General features: G+C 37.7%; 1 protein-coding gene and 1 pseudogene across 1 annotated transcript in view; both read right to left on the bottom strand.

Annotated features, from left to right (window-relative positions):
- Window positions 1-1,533, bottom strand: part of LOC107669448 (uncharacterized) — a 10,773-nt gene extending 9,240 nt beyond the window's left edge. The window contains exon 1 of the mRNA XM_016461672.1: window positions 1,210-1,533. Coding sequence (XP_016317158.1) covers window positions 1,210-1,364 — 155 coding nt within the window. The 5' untranslated portion in view covers window positions 1,365-1,533. The remainder of the gene's footprint in view (window positions 1-1,209) is intronic.
- Window positions 1-17,501, bottom strand: part of LOC107669449 (MAGUK p55 subfamily member 5-A-like) — a 28,901-nt pseudogene extending 11,400 nt beyond the window's left edge.
- Window positions 17,502-17,892: the final 391 nt, after the last annotated feature.

The following is a 17,892-nucleotide window of genomic DNA, read 5'->3' as shown; positions in this document are numbered from 1 at the left end:
GATTACAGAACCGGCTTTTTTAACAAAATGCGCATGACAATCACATTCGATTAATCGTGCAGCCCTACGCTTCAGGTATTCGGCCAATCACAACGCACTGGATATCTGGCCAATCAGAGCACACCTCGCTTTTCAGACCGATGAGCTTTGTAAAAATCGACGCATTTCAGAAAGGCGGGGCATAGAGGAGAAACAATAATGTACAGTATGTGGAAAATAATGTGTTTTTTGAAACTTAAACCACATAAACATTTCATTACACCAAATACACAAAATAATGTTCTTTTTAGCAACATCATATGACCCCTTTAAATAATTTTCAATTGATCATAAAACAAGAGAACGTATTCTGCTGATTATTTGCAATATATCTGGCGTGGCAATATTAGGAAAAAGTCTTTCAATGACATCAGGATCTTCTTATGAATAGCTTTTGAACATTTGGCTGGATAACAATGCTGTAACCATACCATTTGGCTGCAAGAAACATCTTTTTGAAAGCGGTGTATTTTTTGCAAACAGCAAATACATGCACAGCTCCCATAGAAGATTGCTGTTTTTGTTGCATAGCAACAATGCTTTAGCAGTGTCAGACCCTTTTGAAGCCCCTATAATTAATGAAGAAACTGACTGCTTTCTCCATGTATTATAGACCTTCTTGGGCACAGATTATCACTGCGCTTTTTCCCAATGATATATAGCTATACATTTCGGCCTATATATGAATTGCTGCCGTTTTTAAGAATTTTAAATGGAGCGAATCAACAGGCACGTCCCTATTTAAAAAAATAATAATATTCAACTGCATTGTCACCAACCATAATCCCCAATATTTAGGTGACTGGACTTTATAATTCTAAAGAGCATTTGATTGGACACAAATATGGATACGCCCCTGAGTGCAAGATGACGTCATTTAGATTTTGGCCCGTTTCCCAGATGAGAATTTTTTTTATAATGTAACTATATACATACATATATATATATATAAATAACCAACATACACACACACGTTATAAATAAAAATATTATTATTTATTAGTGCATTAGTTTTGATTTCATGCGGTCTTTATGTTTCATTATGCTTTGGCGTCTTGCAAGCACTGTTTTTTCTATCTAGCTTTAAAAACTGCATTCTGCATTAAGCAATAAAAGGAGATTTTTCTACCCCACAACAGGTAAAAACGCTACACATGACGTATTACTCACTCTTCTTCTCGCGGTTCCTCCTCCTCCGCCGAATCGTCGAGCTCGTCGCTGTCTGACAGAGGTTTGTATCCAACTTCAGTATCGCAATCTTCTATTACGCACTCGATTTCATAAAACATTTGCCTTTTCGCTCCGACATCCCCCGCTGATGCCATTTCGAGCAGAAAAGGCGAAGAAAACTAAACGCAGCCTCCTCAAACGCTGCAGAACATGCGCGCAGACTCACAGCGCCGGAGAGCTTTCTGCGTAAGCCCCGCCTCCCACCGCTACGTAGGGATCGTCGCAGGCTCTGATTGGAACACAATCTTGAGTGACGTGACAACGAAAGGCTGAGATCATCAGTAATGCGACGTGAACCGAAAAGTAGACCCTTTTATTTATATTTTAAGAACCAAATATATATATATATATATATATATATATATATATAAAACATGTTTTTTTTAATGTAAATATATTTATTTCAATGCAGTCTTGACTCTTGGTCCTTGCCTTTTTGTTTGTCTTGTCTTTGTGGTTGTGTTAAAATGTTTGGCAATAAATATAAATAATATAAAGAATAAAATATTTAGATAAATACGGCTCTTTATTTTTTTTACTGCTCTCTTTTGTTGTAGTGCTGCATATAAGAAAAACTGATGAAGTTAAGTAGTATGCAATTGTTTCATCAGCTACATATTTCACATTTTCACACATGTTATTGCACATTACTTTAATGACCTTTTGCTTTTTTAAAATTTATATCACACATGTCATACGGCCAACCAATTCCATGCATGTTGTACTTGGTAATTGCCATTATGGGCTCTTACTCCATCTTACCCTGGGATGCAGACACAGCAAACAGATTTTTCCTGAGTTGACAACCTGTCTGACTGAATCCGTATTTGTGCCGTACAGGTTCTGTTCAAACTCGCCCGACTCGATGAATTTCCCTGCAGCCAGGTCACATTCAAAGATCTGCCGTGATACAAAGTTGTACTCCCTGCCGTTGACCTCATGTGCACGGGGGTTTCGTGTGGTGTCTGTAACGTGTTCAAAATCACAAATAAGTACAATAGATATGCATAAACAAAATAACAGTCTGTGTATAAATGCATGACTGTTAATATGCATTAATTCATGGTTGTATTTAACCCAGTTTTTCTTAAAGAAATAGTTCACCCAAAACTGAAAATGTTCTCACCCTCAGGCCATTCAAGAAGAGTTTGTTTCTTCATCAGATTTGGAGAAATGTAGCATTCCATCAGTTGCTCAGCAGTGGATCCTCTGCAGTGAATGGGTGCCGTCAGAATGAGAGTCCAAACAGCTGATAAAAACATCACAATAATCCACACCACTCCAGTCCATCAGTTAACAACTTGTGAAGCCAAAAACTGCGTGTTTGTAAGAAACAAATCCAGCATTAAGGCATTTAACTTCAAACCAAATCCTCTATCATAATACTGCTTTCTCCAGTGAAAAAGTCATCTCGTCTGAATCAGGAGAGAAATATTCACAGATCAAGCATCATTTACAAGCCAAAACAAGTGGATTTTGATGTGAGAGGACAACAAGAGATGGACACTTTCACTAGATTAAACATTGTGAACTCATATTTTAGCCAGAAGTGACAGTTTAAAATGGATTAATGATGGCTTTTTTCTTACAAACATTGGACTGGAGTGGTTATAGTAATAGTAGTTATCACTGGACTGGACTAGAGTTGTGTGGATTACTTGTGGATTATTGTGATGTTTTATCAGCTGTTTGGACTCTCATTCTGACGGCACCCATTCACTGCAGAGGATCCACTGCTGAGCAAGTGATGCAATGCTACATTTCTCCAAATCTGTTCCCATCCATCTTGGATGGCCTGAGATTGAGTGCATTTCAGTAAATGTTGATTTTAGGGTGAACTATTACTTTTATAATACAATTATTGGTTCTGTTCCAAAAATTTGAAAGCTGCCAACATAGGCATGATTTTACAGCATTACAACGTAATGAGTCTCTTATGACAATTAATTTTATTATCGATGTGTCTCACTAGGTTTTGGAAGCGAGCCATTGTGTCTCCTGTAATTTGGCTTTCATGTTAAATAACTTTAAGCCAAAGTTGTAGAAAAGCATAGTCTTACGTGGAACAGCACCGGTGAATCGGTCAGGTTCTAAGGAGAGCAGTCTTTGTCTCAGTTCATCATGTCCGCTGTTGGGTGGTCCAATCAGGGCGATGGGACGCTTGCGGTTGGGTGGCTGATGGTAAAGTGCCACCTCCTCATAGGTCAGAATATCCTCGCTGTGGTGCTCTGAACAACGACAAATATTCATTACTGGTGAGTCTTTGCAAAATATAAATGTCATTAGTCTATACCAGTGCTATTGAACTCAGCTCAACATGTTAAAAAGACTTCAAATTAACAGTGATTTGGGGATTTCTCAGAGAAATTCCCAAACAATGACTGCCCACAACAAAAAGTAAATGCTGGATCCTAAAGGGTGAAGGTAAAACAGTGTTTTTTCTCTGTATGTCTTCTGTTTTTAAATGCAAATTGCACCCTGGGTGTGAGAAACGCTTTCATTGTTATTTCTTATTGCCCATCTTTAGTCTGGAGAGGCATGCAAGAGAAGAAACCTTCCTCCGTGAGTCAGTTAGCTAACGACCCTTATATCCTCTGCCGTTAACCCACCCGAAACCATTCACACCTCAAATCCATCAGCTTAAACAAATTAACACTAAAACAAGTGGAAAAATGCCCTATACCTGCACACAAGCCATAGCCAGGGAATTTCAGTGGATCATTTGGATTTGCATCCATAAACAACCACTCAGAATACCCTAACAACTGCATAGCAACACACTAGAAACCACTAAGAACACCCTAGCAACTGCATAGCAACACATTAGAAACCACTCAGAACACCCTAGCAACCACATAGCAACACACTAGGAGCCACTCAGAACACTATCAACCACATAGCAACACTAGAAGCCATTCACAACACCCTAGCAACTGCATATCAACACTAGAAGCCATTCACAACACCCTAGCAACTGCATAGCAACACACTTGAAATCACTCAGAACACCCTAGAAACCACATAGCAACACTAGAATCCATTCAGAACACCCTAGCAACTGCATAGCAACATTAGGAGCCACTCAGAACAACCTAGCAACTGCATAGCAAGCAACACACTAGGAGCTTCTCAGAACACCCTAGCAACCGCATAACAACACACTAGAAGCCACTCAGAACTCCCTAGCAAACGCATAGCAACACAGCAGAAGCAACTCAGAAAACCCTAACAACCGCATAACAACACACTAGAAGCAAATCAGAACACCCTAGCAACCGTATAGCAACACACCCGAAGCAACTCAGAACAACCTAGCAACCACATAGCAACACTACAAACCACTCAGAACACCCTAGCAACTGCATTGAACACTAGGAGTCACTCAGAACACCTTGGCAACTGCATAGTAACAACATAGCAACCACCCACAGCATTCTAGCTATGTTTTACTAGAACTGATGACTAGCACAATAAGACAAGGAACAATTAGTTCAATGAAGGATAAATTTCGATTTCTTGACTAGGAATTCAGCAGGTACTCACCGATATTCTTACTTGGGTTGAACAAGGGTTTTTTTCGTTGTTTTGGCTTTTCTTTGCACACCAAAGTTTCCCTGATGAAAGAAGAACTATTATCAGTGAACTTTCCACACAATGATCAACGGCAAAGCGTTTAAAGGATGATGAAAGCTAAAAAAAAAAGCAGTTCAGATGTATGTTTGTGTAAGTAACTTCAGACAGACGAGGTCAAACTCACCTTTATACTCTTGATTTCTGTCTGTGATGGTTTTCTTCATAGCTTCTCTGTGCTGCTGGAAGCTCTTCCCTTGAAAGAACACAACAAATAGCAACCAGTACATGTCTTAGTAGCTGCTGCACCACACATCCTAGACATTCAACTATTATTTAGGGAAAGATGATATTATATGCCCTGAAAGACATAAAACTGTCAGTGTTAAAATAACTCCAATTAGTATGTGAACCAATATGGTTTATCAGTAGAACTGGGCAATAGTGGCAAATATATATCTCGTCATTTTTTACCTTTTGACCATATCCAATAAATACCTCAGATTTGCTCTGAAATGACTTAAAATTATGTTTTTTTTTCTTTTACTATTGCAGAGTAAATGCAAAATGTCATAACATCATTTTTCATACATGACAAAAGAGCACAAAGAGACTTCTGTGGTTTTAATTTTGAGTGATCATTGAAATCATTCAGTGTTGTTACTGTTAACTAAAACTAAAACTATTACAAATTGTTTTCCGTAATTGAAATAAAAGCTGAAAAAATTCATTATAAATATTAGATTTTAAAAAATTAAAAACTGAAATGAAAATTAGAAAATTTCATAAAAAAATAAATAAAGCTGAAATGAAATAAAATATAAATATTAAATGAAAAACTAAAATGTAGAAATGTTGCCTTGGCAACTAACTCAAATAAATAAGTGTTAATAACTAAACCTGAAATAAATAAATATTAAATAATAAATATTAATAAATATTATTATAATAAATACTATTAAATAATAATAAATATTAATTATGGATTTATATAAATATAAAACATAACTAATACAGATGACAAAAGCACATGACAAAATTAGTAAAACCTCAAATTAAAATGAAAATATAAAAATAAATGCAAATTCAAAAGATTAATTAATATGATAATAGTATATAAATAATATATTTATATATATTATAATAATTTAAACTTAATTGCCAAATAAAACGTGTAAATTCTTTGCAAATGCATGATGAACATGACTGTATGTCGCCCTATTCAGCAATACATTAAATTATTTTTTCAATGGATTTACAACCATTTTTTTCTGTCTCTATCCTATATACAGCAGGCACTCTGCTAATTGTTCTCACCAGGTATAAGGCCAGCGAGGGGCTTCTGGTCCTCATGTCCGTCCTGGTACGCCTGCCACCAGTTGGGGTCATCCTGGCTGGTGACGTGAAGGATGTCTCCCTTTTGGAAGGACAGGCCGAGCTCTCTGCATGGCACATATAGGTCGTCAGATGGGTCATAGCTGAAGTTTGCCTTCACATGCATCTGTAAAGAAAGAGAACGAGGAGGAGAGGTGAAGGACACGTACAAATGAAGAACATCAGCATTGTTCCAAACCCCAGTGAGCTGCTACCAAGCACAAAATCTATTCAAAATAGTAGTTATCAAAGTTTTCACAGTCTCGTAAAGTATCTTAAATTCTTACATCACAAGTATACTTCATACATAAGTCAATCCCAGAATGCAATGTGGCAAGAATCCAACTAGAGTTTCAAAGAAGAAAATCCCAGAAAGCCTCTCAAAAAGGCGACACACATTCAAAGGAAGGAATGAAAATGAAGAAATTAGAGGTGAAGTCATACCACAGTTGTTCTGTGAGGAGCTATTTTGTTTTGATAGTTTGGGATGAGGAGAAACGTGAGAGACCCATGCATGCAGGACTAGAGATAAAGAAGAAGAACACAGATGTAAACGGATAAAATTTCATAAAAGAAAGAAATTAATACTTTTAATCAGCAAGGATGCATTAAATTGATCAAAAGTGACAGTAAAGACATTTATAATGTTACAAAAGATTTCTATTTCAAATAAATGCTTTTTTTAACATCAAAGAATCCTGAAAAATTTTTTTTTAATAGTTTCCGGTAACATATTCAACAGCACAACTGTTTTCAACATTGATAATAATCAGAAATGTTTCTTGAGCAGCAAATCAGCATATTAGAATGATTTCTGAAGATCATGTGACACTGAAGACTGGAGTAATGATGCTGAAAATACAGCTTTGATCACAGCAATTAATTATTATTTTAAATCAAACAAATTAAGCCTTCATTTATTCATACATGACAGACTTCTTTAAAAAAAAAAAAAATCCTAATGACTCCAAACCTATGATCAGTAGTGTACTTTATATCTACAGATAATTATGGTAAAGTAAGTTAAGGCGTTTCAAAGAGTTTAGGACTCTCTGGATCTCACCAGTATGTTGTGAACATCATTAATACGTTTTCCACGGACTGGAATGCCATTGATCTCCAAGATTTCATCTCCTTCACTGAGCAGGTTGCTTTTCTCAGCAGTCCCGCCGCTCACCACCCGACCGATGACCACGTGATCATGTTCGTTCCGAACGGTCACGCCCTAAACAACGTCAAGGTATAGCGGTACAACAAACACACAGACAGAAACTACAGTAACACATTCAATGCTGCCATTACAGACTATATAGTATGTAGATGGATGACTCAGACACTTACCAGAGGCATGTCACGAGATTTCTCCAGGGAAACCAGTTTGGTGGTCTTTTCATCCTGGCCCACTGATTCAGTAGTTTCAACATCTAATTCCTGTTCAGTAATACAGTCATGAGCTTCCATCAGGGCCTGAGGAAGAGCCATGAACATCAACACTTGTGAATGGAGATGTCAGCATCAATTATTTTGACTTGAGCCTGTAAGGAATCATCTAGAATACCCTAGCAACCGCATAGCAATACCCTAGAAAACACATAGCAACCACCCAGAACACCCCTGCAATTGCACAGCAACAAAAACACTCATAGCACTTCAGCAACACCATAGCAAACACACAAAACACCCTAGCAACAACTTTGCAATCACCCAGAACACCATAGCAACTGTATAGCAACATTTCAAAATGCTTAGAACACCTTAATAATTGCATATGAGCACCGTTGCAACCACCTAGCAACTCCTTAGTAAACACAGAAAACAGCTTCTACCTAGTAATACTCTTGCAACCACCAGAACACCATAGCAACTGCATAACAGTCTAGCAACGCACTTGCAATCACCTAGAACACCATAGCACAACATTTTAAAACACTCAGAACACCTTAGACACTGCATCGCAACACCCTAGCGACCACCTTTCAACTCCCTATCAAACACAGAGAACACCCTAGCAACAGCTAGCAACGTCCTTGCAATCATATAGAACATCATAGCATCCACAGCACAACATTTTAAAACACTCAGGACACCTTAGCAACCACCAATCAACTCCCTATCAAACACAGAGAACCTACAAACAACCTACCAACACCCTTGCAACCACTCAGAACACCACAGTAATCGCACTGCAACATGCTATACCACTCAGAACACCTTAGCAACTGCATAGCAATACCCTAGCAACCAACTAGCAACTCCATAACAAATACAGCAAACACCCTATAGCAGTTACTTAGCAACAGCCAAGCAACCACCCAGAACACCATAGTAACCACATAGCAACATTTTAAAACAAGTAGAACACCATAGACACTGCATAGCAACACCCGAGCAACCAATTAACTCAGAGAACACCCTAGCAATAGCCTAGCAACCACCTAGAACACCATAACAACCACACACCATTTTAAAACACTTAAAAACACCTTATAAACACATAGAAACCACCTATCAACTCTTTATGAAATAGAGAACACCCTAGCAACTACATAGCAACTCACTAGCAAACACACCCTATAGCAGACTAGCAACCAATCGACTCCCTATCGAATACAGAGAACACCCTAGCAGCAGCCTAGCAACAACCTAGAACGCCATAGCAACTACACCAAAACATTCTAAAACACTTAGATAATCTTAGCAACACCCTAGCGACACCTATCAACTCCATATAAAACACAGAGAACACCATAGCAATGGCAACACAGAACACCACAGCATCCATATGGAAACATTTTAAAACACCTGTAAGAACAAATTAACACCTGTATAGCAACACCCTAGCAACCACTCACAACACCCTAGCATTATGGTGGCAACTTCAATGTAAAAATCAAGTTATGCAGAATAACTGTATACTTTGAAAACAAATCCTGCCTTTAAAAACGTTATTTAAACAGGCAAACAATCAAACTTCTTTCAAGTTGAGAAGCACCCAAACAAGTTCCCTCCCCTGTCGTTTAACCCGAGACTCTGTCCCGGCCACAAGATTGGTGCTTTACCTCAGTGAAGGTGACAGGCGTCCCGTACCATGCAATAATAACTCCTGCCGACATCAGTTTCTGCCAAGCGCGATGCACAGCTTAACCTGAACATAAACCCAATCCACCATAATCTCCCACAGCACTGTCAATCATCACATCACCTCTTACCTCCTCATGCATTTATAAAGTATGAAGAAAGAAAGAGCCGCACTGTTTTAAATGGCTGCCAGGACGCCCACTGTGTGTGAGGTGACAGAAAGCAGCAGGAGGGCTGGGAGAGGGCTGAATATCTGCAGGGAGGGGAATCATCTCATGGCCTGTTCTGTGACCGGTATCTGTTTCTAAGGCCATTAATTGGATCTAACCTGTGGTGTGTACAAATAGACACGAGGGGAAGTTGTTTTCACGCCCTTGTTAGGGTTTGATGTGGGCCTGAATATGAAATCAGGTCTTGATTTTTTGATCAAATGACTGATTGATAATTTTGTGCATCTGCTTCACTAGTTCAGGTGTGGTCTGATATGAATGCAGACATAAGGATAAATGATGCTAAATGCAAACAGTAAATTGCAACTAACCATATCATCATGATCATGCATATTTTTGTAAACAAAATAAAAGGCTTATCAGCTTTTAAATGGGATGAGAAAATCCCTAGTAAACACAGAAAACACCCTATAGCAACTACCTGGCAACAGCCAAGCAACACCCTTGCAACCACCCAGAACACCATAGCAGCCGCATAGCAACACTTTAAAAGTCCTTAGAACCTGCATAGCAACACCCTAGCAACCACCTATCAATTCCCTATCAAACACAGAGAACACCCTAGCAACACCCTAGCAATGCTTGCAACCACCCAGGAGACCATAGTAACTGCATAGCAACATTTTAAAACACTTAAAACACTTTAGAAACTGTATAGCAACACTCTAGCAACCACCTATTAACTCACTACTAAACACAGAGAACATCCTATCAAGTACCTTGCAACAGCCTAGCAACACCCTTGCAACCTCCCAGAATACCATAGCAACCACATAGCAACATTTTAAAACACCAGTAACCATGTAGCAACTGCATAGCAACACCCTAGCAACCACTCACAACACCCTAGCATTATGGTAGCAACTTCAATACTTTGATTCAGAAAATGTAAAATTCTACTTATGTAGACTCATTTTATGCTTTGAAAAAGTGCTGCCTTTAGTCAGATGATCCTGATGTTGTGTGAGATTCAGCAGTCCTCATCCTGCAGGTGTGGTGATGTCAGCAGGCCTGTGAGTTCTGTGGCTTCATTATATTTACTAGACTGCAGGACTTTCTACATGAAGACCGAGAACAGCAATCAACAACACAGATGAGTTTCATCTAGATGTGTGCAGCATCTAGAAAAGCATCATTATGACTGTTGCTCGTTAAAATAACCTGATGCAGACGGTCCAATACTTATCCATTACATTTTATTCACAGTTTGCACAACTCAAATGTACAAATTGAGTTTATTGCAAATCAAAAGATTTGGTTAGGAAATTTAATTTGTAGATGAGTTTCAGTTAACATCTTGAGAAGCAAAAAGCTGTGTGTTTGTAAGAAACAAATCCATCCTTAAAGTGTTTTTAACTTCAAACTGTTGCTTTCGGCTAAAATATGAGTCCGTAATCCATAATAACACTTCCTACAGTGAAAAAGTCCATCTCCTGTTCTCTCTCACATCAAAATTCACTCACATATTTGTTTAGAGCTGTTTTTGCTTGTAAACGGTGCTTGATCCGTGCAGATTTCTCTCCTGATTCAGACCAGACAACTTTGTCACAGTAGGAAGCGTAATTATGGATTCTGAACTCGTATTTTAGCCGGAAGCAACAGTTTAAAGCTAAAAATGCCTTAATAATGAATTTCTTACAAACATGCAGCTTTTGTCTTCTCCAGATGTTAACTGATGGACTGGAGTGGTGTGGATTACTTGTGGATTATTGTGATGTTTTTATCAGCTGTTTGGACTCTCATTCTGACGGCACCCATTCACTGCAGAGGATCCATTGCTGAGCAACTCATGCAATGCTACATTTCTCCAAATCTGATGAAGAAACAAACTCATCTACATCTTGGATGGCCTGAGGGTGAGCACATTTTCAGCATTTTGTATTTTTGGCTGAACTATTCCTATTATACACTTTCCTAGTGTGAGAAACCTCTAGAACCACATGGTATCAAACATCCAATCAATCCAATAAAAATTTTTTTGAGTGAAATATCCAGTTTCCCAATGAAATGTCACATTACAGAAATAAAATGGCTTGTGAATGCTATTTCATGTTGACTATGTGATGAAACGGCTCGCTAACACCTCTTTGCGTTGCATTAAACACCTAATCAGCACACACACAGGCAGTGACTGTAATAATCCATTAGATCTCATTCTGGCCTCCAGGATCTAGTCTTTGTATCTTGTCTCAGTCCATAAACCAATGACGGATTACAAACCCAGCTTCATCCAGCTACCTGCTTTGGCACAGGGCAGATCAACCAATTACCATGTCCTTATTAAACACTTCAGATGCCTTTGCTCAAGTACAATGACTACAAATACTTAAGAAAAGAAGAACAGATTCACATATATATTTTAAAGTGTAATAATATTTTACAATATTACTGTTTTACTGTATTTTGTCAAATAAATGCAGCAAAAACATTAAAAAACTCCAAACTTTACAAAGGTAGTATATATTTCCTTGGATACACAGAAATCTAGATAAAAATAACTAATTAAAGGATTATTTTACTTAATATTTGTGAGCGATTTACATATTTATGCTTATTATTTTATTATTAGAATAGTTTTAAGCATGCAGAGTTGCTCGCTATTGCATTCTTTCGAGTTGAATGGACACAGAATATGTAAAAGAATGGCATAATAACTTCCTACTCAGTATGAAAGTTTGTAGCATGCATGGCATACCTGGATGACATCCTATAGTGCAGTATGCAACAGAGCACACTGCATGAAATATCATACCACACAAAGCAATGTATCTGACTAGACCTTCAATTTCCAGTTTTATAAATGAACTGGAAGTAAATATCTTTTCTCTTTTAGAACTTGTTTTGCGATCAGACTGGTAAAATTTAAGACACTTTGCAGTGCATACAGTTCAGTATTCCAGCTGACGTTATGAGCAAACACTCTGGTCTTTAATAATGTTCTTAAAACGTTAGCACAAAAATTGTGTCATGGAATGTTTTAATGAAACATTTCATGAAACGTTCATGTTTATTCAATTCATTCATTCATATTTCTGAAACCTTTTAGTTGGACGTTCATCGAACAATTTTCACATGTTACTACGTGTTTCAAAACATTCCTGTTGAAAAAACCAGCATATGCTGGCTAGGTATGTTTTGAAGCTGGGATGCTGGTTTGAGCTGGTTTATGCTGGTCCTTTGCTGGTTTATGCTGGTCCTTAGCTGGTCATGTGCTGGTCCTAAACTGGTCCGACCAGCTTAAGACCAGCACATGACCAGCATAAACCAGCAAAGGACCAGCTTAAACCAGCAAAGGACCAGCTTAAACCATACGGGCTTCAAAACATACCTAACCAGCATATGCTGGTTTTTTCAACAGGGAGAGAACATTCAAAAGTAACATTCCCATAATGTTCGCAAAATTCTAAAATGGAATGTTGCTTAACATTCACATAACCAAAAATCATTAAGTTATTCAAAAATATATGTTATCCATAAATCATTCATGGAAGTTTTTTTTTTTCTGAAATGTTTTAGTTGGATGCTTGTCTAAAATTTGTAAATGTTACGTCTTGCTTCAGAATATATTCGTCTAACACTTTAAAATGTTACTACTTTTTTTTTACAAAGTAACGTTCCCATAATGTCTGCGTACTGTACGCGCACCATCCGATTATTGTAACCGCGCATACTTTATACGTGCAGGTCGCACATGCGCATTGACTTGGTTTTGTACTAATCAGTTGTTCCACAAGGTGTTGATTCAACGTTGTTTCAGTAGAAAACGAAAGTAAAGAGACGGAACAACAACAACAAAATAGCGGAGACTGCAACTACAGCAGACACTCACATCGACAAGCGCTTGTGAGAGGGTTATGAGATAGCAGCAACTTTAGTTTAAAAGAGTACAAAGACATTTTATCAGTCATAACATCTGGAGAAAAATAGAGCAGACGCTGGACAAAGAAGCAGCTTTCTAGAGCGCACGCTATCAAATAGAGTACAGGATCCATAGAGGAGGACTTAACCATTAGGCAAAGCTAGGCGACCGCCTTCGGCCCCCAAAAGCCTAGGGCCCCCTAAAATGCTTTTTATATACGAGATGCGCGTTTAGCGCACAGACGGTTGTCGTGATAATGAACACCACAGCAACCACTTGTGCGTCCGCGCTGAACGCGCATCTTGAAGCAAATGTAGTTCCTTTCCACACAAGCACACTTCATGTTTGGTTGAAATAATCCTTCAGCGTGTAAATGTATAATTTCCTTCATTTTAATTCAAATGTGTAATTAAATAAAACAATTAATGTATTTTAAAGTTTATAATTAGACAGCCTTGCATTGTGTACAATTTCTTAGTGAAAATTACCCCAAAGCACCACCTACTGTCCAACCTACACTAATACTATTATAACCTGTGTAAATGTGAACAAGCGGTCTACAAGATGAAAGAAATCCATTTGTAACATGTGCATGAAAAATCGAAAAAAATGGAAACAACTAAGGGACACGGTCGTGCAGCAGCGAGCATCACAACAATTAAAAGGAACCTCAAGGTTGTAAATGTTAGAAAGAGCCCTATTCCTGTATTTTGCCTGGGGCCCCCAAATCACTAAATCCACCCCTGTCCATACCTCGTCTCTGAGCTGCTGTACGTGTGCGGTGAGCGGGAACGGCGGACAGAGGCGCCTCATGCTCTGAGCCACGCTGCGGTGCATGATGAACGCCTGCTGGAAATCTGACTGAAGCAGCAGCTCCAGCAGCAGCCCAACGTCCCGCTGACTCTCAGCATCCGTCAGACGCAGCTGCAGATGCTGCAGAGAGTCCAGCAAATCATCCAGCTCTGAAAACACAAAGAAAGAAACATTATTGATAAAAACAACAACAACCCTAATAATGATAATAATCCCGCCTGATTCAACTTAAAAGCTTGCTGCTTTACATTTTTAAGTATCTAGTAATTTCAATAATTTTTTGTTTTAAGTCTTGTCTAGTTGAATCTGGTATAACGAAAAAATGAGACATTACTAATTACTAGAAGTTACTAGAAAACAATAGCAACTTTTGGATTTCAAATGACACAAGAGATAGTAAAGAGATAGTTTACCCAAAAATGACAATTCTGTCTTCATTTACTCACTCTCATGTTGTTTCAAACCTGTATGAGTTTCTTTCTTCTGCTGAGAAGATATTTTGAAGAAGGAAAATACTATGGAAGTTTGGTGAATAAATGATGACAACATTTTATTTTTTGGGTGAACTATCCCAAATCAAAAATTACACACTTCACCTTCAAGGCTTTTTCATGTACCACAGTGTTTATATGGTATACCATTGTTTTTGCCCCCAAAACACTGTAAATTCCACTTTTATCCCACATTGTGAAGCAAAATTTCAACAATTGCCACCAGTGTTTCACCCAGAGAGTAAGCCGTAAGCAGTTATTTAGCAGACGTTTTTATCTTAAGGGATACAACAAGTGCACTTCTTACAGGGACAATCCTCCTGGAGGAACTCGAGGAACCTGAGCTTAAGAGTCTTGCTCACGAGTGCAGAGGTGAACTCATCACTGCAGTTTAGTTTAAGGCACATAGCCACAAGTAAACTATATCCTGCTAAGCTACACTTTTTTATTATGTTTCTTATGCTCACCAATGCATTTATTTGTTCAAAAATACATTAAAAGCAGTAACATTGTGAAATATTTTTTACAAGTTAAAATAGCTGTTTTCTATTTGAATATATTTTAAAATGCAATTTATTTCTGTGATTAAAAAGCTGAATTTTCATCATCATTACTCCAGTCTTCAGTGTCACATGATCCTTCAGAAGTCATTCTAATATGCTGATTTGCTGCTTGAGAAACATTTCTGATTATTATTGATGAAAACAGTTGTGCTGCCCAATATTTTTGTGGAAACCATGATACATTTAATTTTTTCAGGATTCTTTGATGAATAGAAAGTTCAAAAGAACAACATTTATTTAAAATAGAAACGTTACATTATAAATGTCTTTACTGTCACTTTTGATCAATTTAATGCATCCTTGTATTATTTTGTAATCAGCTATTTTAGAGTATTTAAGCCCACCCCTAAACGTGATGCTTTTCCAGGTTGTCCATCATTGAATTACATTCATCCCTCTCGTGTCTCTCACCTGTTGTATTCTTCTCCTCTGATGTTGACTTGGCTTCCTCTGCAACATCCATCCCATCAAAAAAGGCCCAACTGATGGCCTCATTGCTGCTCTGTGCCGATGTGAGACACGAGGACGAGTTCAGATCGGGAGCCTGTTCACAAGCCTCCTCCTCCTCCTCCGTCATCATCATAGCTTCCTCTGGATCATCTCGGATCTTCTCGGTCTGCTCATTGCAGCACTGAGCGATGAGTTTGGCAGGACTGTCCATGTCCATCTCAGCGTTGTCACCTGAGTCCTCCGTCATGTCACCGTTCATATGTAATGTTAACATGGCTGTTTAAAGTGAAGGTCAACACAATAAACTACAAAGGGTTTAGAGCAGGAGACATTGATGCATTTATGATGTCCTGATTCCCTGAAACACATGCCCACAAAACAGAAGCCGCATTCTACAAATGCTGTAATTTGTATTGCAATTATATATATATATATACAGTATATACAGTGGGTACGGCTATCTCAAAAGAGAAAAGTATAATTTGATTTTTCAAAATTTGAGCCTTTTAAAGGTGAAGTGTGTAAGTTTTGCACTTCTAAACGTCGCTGCTAAAGTAATGCTCAACAACAAAAAAAAAATTCAACATTTTGGCTACATTTACTTCATCTGAAGGAACCAATCAGGTTTCAGCAGTCATGCACACAGACATTCAGCTCTGGTTAGCAACAGTTGGCAGTGAAAGATGACCATCTGTTTATCTGAGACTACTTAGGGCTCTTACTTACTTCTCTCTCTCTCTCTCTCTCTCACACACACACACACACACACACACACACACAAATCGAGTTACAAGCAGGTTTCAGGGAAATAAATTAATTCCTTAAACATTCAAGAGGATTCTGACGAGCTGCATGGACATCTGTTTTGTTCATATCTTCCATAAAACACAATATTTAAATTAATAACAGATTATCTATTATTTCACATCTAATTAAAGGACAGTTGATCTACAAACAGAGTAGCTTATAAATGACTTCATCCTTACCAAACATGCCTTACAAACATTAACAAAATGCCACTGTAAAATTAAAATGTTCAGTTTTATAAATAAAACAGTGATTATTGGAGTATGTATCTATTTCAGTTTTACTACTTTAAAATTTCATATTTAATTCAATGTTTTACTTGCCATTTCTGTGTGGTTGTCCAGTTTCTGTGTGAAAATTGTTTATAAAACTGTCCAAACATGGTATTTGCACCACTGTCATAATAAATATTTAAAAGAACATAAAGTGACAGAAAGAAAGCTTCTGTGAGTAACTATGGTATTTTGACAGAAACTTAAGTTACTATGGTTCATTTTTGCAAGGGATCGAGAAATATTTAATTCTGATCTTCTCATTTTAGCTTTTCACTTCATTGCATGTGGTTATTAAATCACCCAGAACAGTTTCTTCCATAAATACAGCAGTATTTGTCCCCTGAGACCTTTTAAGTGCCACTGATGTAGATAAACTTATTAAGCTCTTGCACGTTTTTCCTCTAGTCCTTCCTGTCCTGCACTGATGATCCTGGACAGATGATTTTCACTTTGATTTCAATGCAAAGCTAATAGATGAACACAATATGGACGGTTAATGCATCAACTCTTGTGGGGTTTGAACCTTTGACTTTCTGTGACCAAGCAGCAGCCCAACATCAACCAAAACCAAAGCAACCTTACAAGAGTCAATGACTATAAATACAAACAATTACTTATACTATCCTAATAAATCCACTACTCACTGTGTGCATGGAGTGACAGGTCTCTCTCAGCCGCTGATGGTGAATAAAGCAGTGATTCCAGTGGTGTTTTCACTCAGGTCCAGTGGACGTGTGAGTGTCCACAGCTCAGGTGTCTGAGGCTAATGTGGATGAGCGGTGACTTCATGAGTTCAGTAATCTGCTCTAAACCCGACAGACCACGAGTCTGACCAACATCTGATAGATTCTACAGCTACAGATTTTGGAACAATGGCTATTAAATAAGTTAAATAAATTATCATCACACACACACATATATATATACACACACACACACACACACACACACACACACACACACATAAAATGATATAATTATATACATACAACAATATATTACAATATTAATATTATTAATATTAATAATTTACAGATTAAGTTAACATAAAATTAACATTGCATGAAAAGTAGATGACTGATATTAGTACAAGAATTATAAATATAGTAATAT

Source organism: Sinocyclocheilus anshuiensis, unplaced genomic scaffold (genome assembly GCF_001515605.1).
Source record: "Sinocyclocheilus anshuiensis isolate Anshui unplaced genomic scaffold, SAMN03320099.WGS_v1.1 scaffold96, whole genome shotgun sequence".
Classification (NCBI taxonomy): Eukaryota; Metazoa; Chordata; class Actinopteri; order Cypriniformes; family Cyprinidae; genus Sinocyclocheilus; species Sinocyclocheilus anshuiensis.
Note: the sequence above shows the minus strand (reverse complement) of the source record. Positions and strands in the feature narration are given on the sequence as shown.